We start from the raw sequence: 6,000 nt of genomic DNA on the forward strand, positions 1-6,000 counted from the left end.
ATTAAGGCAACGGCAACCCACAGAATTAACCAAACACCAGGCAAAGCATTTTTACCTTACAAATTCAAAATGAGGTTCCTTTCACTTTGGTTCCTGTGGAGACAGTGGGAGGCTCACAGCTACTTTGATCTTACATTGCCTCTGCCCTGCACGCACACAAATTGCTATTGGTTATACCCAGCACATCTCATTGAATGTAAATTCTCATTCTATCACCAGCCTCTTTGAACTCCACCTCTTCTAACAATAAAACCCCTTTCATAGTACCAATTTTATTAATAATATAAACATATTACTTGATCTCTGCTAGCTAGGTGCCAGATTTCACCCCACTTCTTGAATGCTCTATTCAAAAAATACAAATGCACTCTACCTCTCTTACATCTCAAAACTAGTACACATCAAAGCACCCAGACTAGCTGGCTTTAATCCAATTAAGACACATCATCAGACTAAACCTCTTTTTTAAAAGAAAAATATTTTCCAATCATGAGACCGAGTTTTTGCAACCTATTCTCATAATGTGACCCCAAACAGCCTGCTGTAATTCTGATGAATCTGCACTGCACCCCCTTGAAAGCCAATATATCCATGGCTCTGCCTCTGTCCTGTGTCTGTCTCAGTAACCTCTCTCTCTTTCTCTCTCTCTCCCTTGTTTCCAGGGCTGCATGAACAACATCACCTTTGGTAACGATCGGGTAGGCTACTACGAGACAGTGGCCGGAGGCTCTGGAGCAGGTCCTCGATGGGATGGGCGAGGAGGGGTTCACACCCACATGACCAACACACGCATCACGGACCCCGAAATCCTGGAGAAAAGGTACAGCTCCCAAAATCAAGCATTGCAACCACAGCTAGGAATCAACCCAGACCAGGCTATATTTTAACCCTTATGATGCCAGCTTTTTATTCTTGATTTTTTTTTAAGATTCAAATTGTTGAACTGCCCTGGTGGGATTTGAACTCGTGTTCCCTGGATTACTGACCTAGTAGCCGAGTAACAGAATCCCTTCATTGCTGGATCCACGCGTTCCTGCCTTCACAATTTGAAAGTTTAATTATTCCTTTTTGGATTCATTCCCAGGTATCCTGTGATCCTGAAGAGATTTGAGCTGAACCCTGGATCCGGGGGCAAAGGTCGCCACCATGGGGGTGAGGGGGTCATTCGGGAGCTGCTCTTCCGGGAGAGGATGGTCTTATCAGTGCTGACAGAAAGGCGAGCCTTCTGCCCCTACGGACTAAATGGTAACGCATGAAGGAACCTCCTGGATGAGTTAATGGGGAAGGATATCGCAGCTAGGTCAAGAGTCAACTGGCTGGGTTTCCGGAGAAATAAGGGTCTTCGGGATGAAAGTAAGCTGTGAGCAGGACACAGAGGCCGCAAAGAAATATAGACCAGTTAATGAGTGGGCAGGAAGGTGGCAGATGGAGTATAATGTGGGGAAGTGAAAGGTTATCCATTTTGGTAGGAAGATTAGGAATGCAGGATACTTATTTTCAGGTGAGAAACTTGGAAACGTTCATATTCAGATGAATCTGGGTGTCCTTGTATATGGATAACAGAAGGTTAACATGCACGTACACAAGCAATTAGGAGGCAACTGCTACCTTACCCTTTTTTTATTGCATGGGGGTTGGACAATAAAAGTATTGAAGTCTTGCTTCATCATTTCTGGCTGAGTCAAAATCCTGGAACTCCCTCCTCAACATCACTGTGTGTGTGTGTGTGTGTGTGTGTGTACCTACACCAGATGGACTGCAGCGGTTCATGAAAGTGATGTGGGGCCTTTTCTGGTCCTAACAGGTTTGAGAGTTCTAACCCGAGAATTACAGACCAAACTCTAATGTTCATCAAAAAGCCTTTACTACTCTATATTGCTGGCAAATACATCTAATGCACTGTTAGCCAAGCAACAAAACACACAGAAAATTTGAGTTATGAGGAGCACCCACCACTTGGTCAGGTCTGTGCTGGATGTAGAACTCAATGATTGTCTGGGTCACCCCTCTCTCTCGCACTCTCTCTCTCTCTCTCTCTCTCTCTCTCTCTCTCTCGTACAGTAACCAAATATAATAGTCACTACCTTTTCTGCACTTAAAATCAGCATATGCTAAGGTGGGGGGGAGTGGGGTGAGGTAGGGGGTTGGTTGTTGGTGGGGAGATGGAGTGGAGCTTCACTTTACGATGGTCTTCAGCAGGACTCAGTTTAGATTGACTAAGTGGGCAGTTGTCCAGAGTATTTGGTTGTTAACCAGTAGTTAGGGACACACACGTAGACGTCTGCCTTTCCAAACTCTCGAGGCCTATTTCGAAGCCTTCCCAATAGCCTCCTTTGTCTCAGTCCTGATAAAGACTGTCTAATTTTGTATGGGAACAAGATCTGTGCTCATAGTTCAGCAGTTTTAAGAATAACAAGTTTTCTCTTCCATAACTCCCTTTGCTTTCAATATTTCAAAGCATGACGGACTAGATTGCAAATTATATGTGTATATGTATATATCATGGTTGGATAGCCTAGGCAAGTCTCAACCTAAGTTACAATTCTTTTTTCCACAGATTCCGTGCCTTACAACAGCTCCCCACCACCTTCTGAAGGGCAATTAGGGATGGGCAGCAAATGCTGGCCTTGCCAGCGATGCTCACATCCCAGGAGCCAAAAACTGCTTAAGTTTTGGTCTGCTTACTTAGAGGGAGTGCAGCGAAGGTTCACTAGATTGATTCAAAGGATGAGAGGACTTGCCTAAGAGGAGACTTATATTCTCTGGAGTGTAGAAAAATCTAGTTGAAACATTTAAAATTCTGGGAGGACCTGACAGGGTAGATGCTGAGAGGCTGTTCCACCTGAAGAGTCTAGAATAAGGGGCTGGCTGTTTAAGGCTGAGAACAGGAGAAATTTCTTCACTCAGAGGGTTGTGAATCTTTGGGATTCTCTACCCCAGAGAACTGTGGATGCTTAGACATTGAGTATATTCAGGACTGAGATTGACAGACTTTTGGAGACTAAGGGAATTAAGGAACAGAGGGATAGCAAAGGAAAGTGGATTGAGGTAGAAGATCTTATTAAATGGTGAAGCAGGGCCAAATGGCCTCCTCCTCCTCTATTTCTTATGTACTTCTGTTCTTATAACAGAAAGTGCGTTTAAGGAATATGGTGGATTTGAGGGATATTTTAGGAAGGTGGATGTGGCAGGAAGGTGGGGATGAGAAATATTATGGGAAGGTTTGGGTTGTGGGATATTTTGGGAAGGTGGTCTCTGGGCAGAGCAAACAGCCTTTTCCTGTAGGTGTAAATCTAATTTCTACTCCCTGTGCAGGAGGGAAGCCAGGAGCCCGAGGACTCAATCTGCTGGTCCGTGAGGATGGAAGGACCATCAATCTCGGAGCAAGGACATCTGTTGCTGTTAGGGCTGGGGTAAGAGGACGGCAACTAGCAACTGTAATCATTCTGGTCCAAAAACTCACGCTCACATCACTCCTCAACAGTGAACACTTCAAACTGTTTCATCTCCTTACACACAGTGCACTGTCTCACCCATTATGGTGCAAACACACCACTGTCTTACCCAGTCTGGTATCTCACATACAAACCCATGTTCCCTTTTCCCTCTTTGTTGCACTTTGTGCCTCCCACCCATCACAAACTCTCATACTCTCTCTGCCTTTCTGCTAGTTTTTGGCTCTCTCTCTCAGACTCAGATTCTCTCTCTTTGTCTCTCTCTCTCTCTGTCAGTTTGTCTCTTTTTCTCTCTCTCTTGTCGCTCTCTGTCTCAGCTGCCTCATCTACCCATTTCACATTTTCTCTCTCTGTCATTTTTTCTGTCTCTCGTTCTCTGTCTGTCTGTCTCCCCCTCTCAGCTGACACAGACTTAACTTCTCTCTCTCTCTGGTTCTAAGGATGCTTTTCTGTTGCACACGCCTGGAGGTGGAGGTTGGGGCCAGGCTGAAGATGTGATGGAGAAACGTGAGGGTTTTCCAGGATTGACATCAGCGAATCAGAAATCAGGAGTGGCCTTTGTTGAACAGGGAAGTCTGTTCGAATATAAACAGACCCAAGAGTCGGTATGATCGAGACCACTGGACACTCCAGGAAAAACCCCTTCTCTCCTTCTTTTTCGTTCCTGGACACTTAAATAGATTGATTGATGGATTGATTACCTCACTCACATTTGATATCCCCAGCAAATTCTGGGATATGAAGATAGTCCCAAGCGTATCTAAGAGCTTTCACTATCCCTCTCCCACCCCACCCCACCCCACAGGATGGGAATACAGAAAGACCACCTCAGGACATCCCAAAGCACTTTACAGCCAGTGATATACTTCATAAAGTGTGCTCATTATTGCAATGAGGGAAATGCGACAGCCAATTTACATAGCAGCAAAATCCCTCAAACAGCAGTGAAATGAATGACCAGATCATCCATTTGCAGTCTTGCTTGGCGGCATCTGTGGAGACAGAAGAGTGAATGTTTTAGGTCACGATGACCCTTCGTCAGAACCCAGGGGAGTTAGAAATGTGATAAGTTTTAAGGAAATGGAAGGGAGGGGAGGGTGTGGGAGCACAAAAGGGAAGGTATGTGACAGGGTGGAGGGCAGGAGAGATTAGATGACACAAGGTTTCATGGTATAAAAGTCAAAGGAAGGAGTAATGTGTAAAGTAAAGAAACAAAATATGTGTCCAGATGAAGTGTGAATGGCTGCAAGGTGAAGGAATAAAGAAAGATACGAGACAAAACCAAACCAGCAAAATAAACACACAAAACAAAATGGAGACAGGGGTTATGATCTGAAATTGTTGAACTTAATGTTGAGTACAGAAGGCTGCAGAATGCCAAGTCGAAATGGAGCAGGAGTAGGCCATTTGGCCCTCAAGCCTGCTCTGCCATTCAGTAAGATCCTGGCTGATCAGATGGTGGCCTCAACTCCACATTCCTGCCCAGCCCCTTCATTACCCTTGACCCCCACCCCCCACCACCGCCCTTGTAAATTAAAAAAACTGTCTTACTCAGTCTTGAATATATTCAATGACCCAGCCTCTACTGTGCGCTGTGGAACAGAATTCTGAAGATTAATGACCCTCTGAGAGAAGAAATTCCTTCTCATCTGTCTTAAATGGGTGACCCCTTATCTTTAAACCATTCCCCCTATTTTAGACTCCCCCACAAGGAGAAACATCCTCCCAGTACCTACCCCGTAAAGCCTCCTCAGAATCTAATTATGTTTCAATAAGATCACCTCTCATCCTTCTAAACTCCAATGGGTACAGGCCCAACCAGCTCAGCGTCTCCTCATAAGACAACCCCTTCATCCCAGGAATCAGCCAAATGAACATTCTCTGAACTGCTTCCAATGAAAGAATGCCCCTCCAGACCAAAATTCTTCACAGTACTCCAGGTGGAGTCTCATAATGTCCTGTACAGTTATGGCAAGACTTCTCTACTTTTATACTCCATCCCACTTGCAATAAAGGCCAACATTCCAGTTGAGTAAATGGATGACCCCTTATCCTGAGACTGTGACCTCTCTGTTCTAGATTCCCCCACAAGGGGAAACATCCTCTCTGCAACCACCCCATCAAAGCCCTTAAGAATTTTACATGTTTCAATTAGATCACCTTTCATTCTTCTAAATTCTAGCAAATATTGACCTGGTCTACTCAATCTCTCCTCATAGGACAATCCCTTCATCCCAGGAACCAGTCTAGTAATCCTTTACTACACTTTCTCTAGGGTAAGTATATCCTTCCTTGGGTAAGAAGATCAAAACTGCACAAAGTACTCCAGGTGTGGTCTCACCAATACTCTATATAATTGCAATACTCCAATCTTTTTGTGATAAAAGCTAACATACCACTTGCTTTCCTAATTGTTTGCTGTACCTGCAGGTTGACTTTTTGTAATTCAGGTGCAAGGATACCCAGGTCCCTCTGAATGCAAATACATCCCAGTTAAGAAATATTCTACCAAATAACTTCATACTTTGCCATGTTATATTTCATC

General features: G+C 44.4%; 1 protein-coding gene across 1 annotated transcript in view; it reads left to right on the forward strand.

Moving 5' to 3' along the window:
• The window catches only part of oplah (5-oxoprolinase, ATP-hydrolysing), a 98,814-nt gene extending 93,638 nt beyond the window's left edge, over positions 1 to 5,176 (forward strand). The window contains exons 25-28 of the mRNA XM_041183147.1: positions 663 to 820; positions 1,085 to 1,245; positions 3,316 to 3,413; positions 3,896 to 5,176. Of these exons, the coding sequence (XP_041039081.1) occupies positions 663 to 820; positions 1,085 to 1,245; positions 3,316 to 3,413; positions 3,896 to 4,066 (588 nt within the window). The 3' untranslated portion in view covers positions 4,067 to 5,176. The remainder of the gene's footprint in view (positions 1 to 662; positions 821 to 1,084; positions 1,246 to 3,315; positions 3,414 to 3,895) is intronic.
• Positions 5,177 to 6,000: the final 824 nt, after the last annotated feature.

Source organism: Carcharodon carcharias, chromosome 3 (assembly GCF_017639515.1).
Source record: "Carcharodon carcharias isolate sCarCar2 chromosome 3, sCarCar2.pri, whole genome shotgun sequence".
Classification (NCBI taxonomy): Eukaryota; Metazoa; Chordata; class Chondrichthyes; order Lamniformes; family Lamnidae; genus Carcharodon; species Carcharodon carcharias.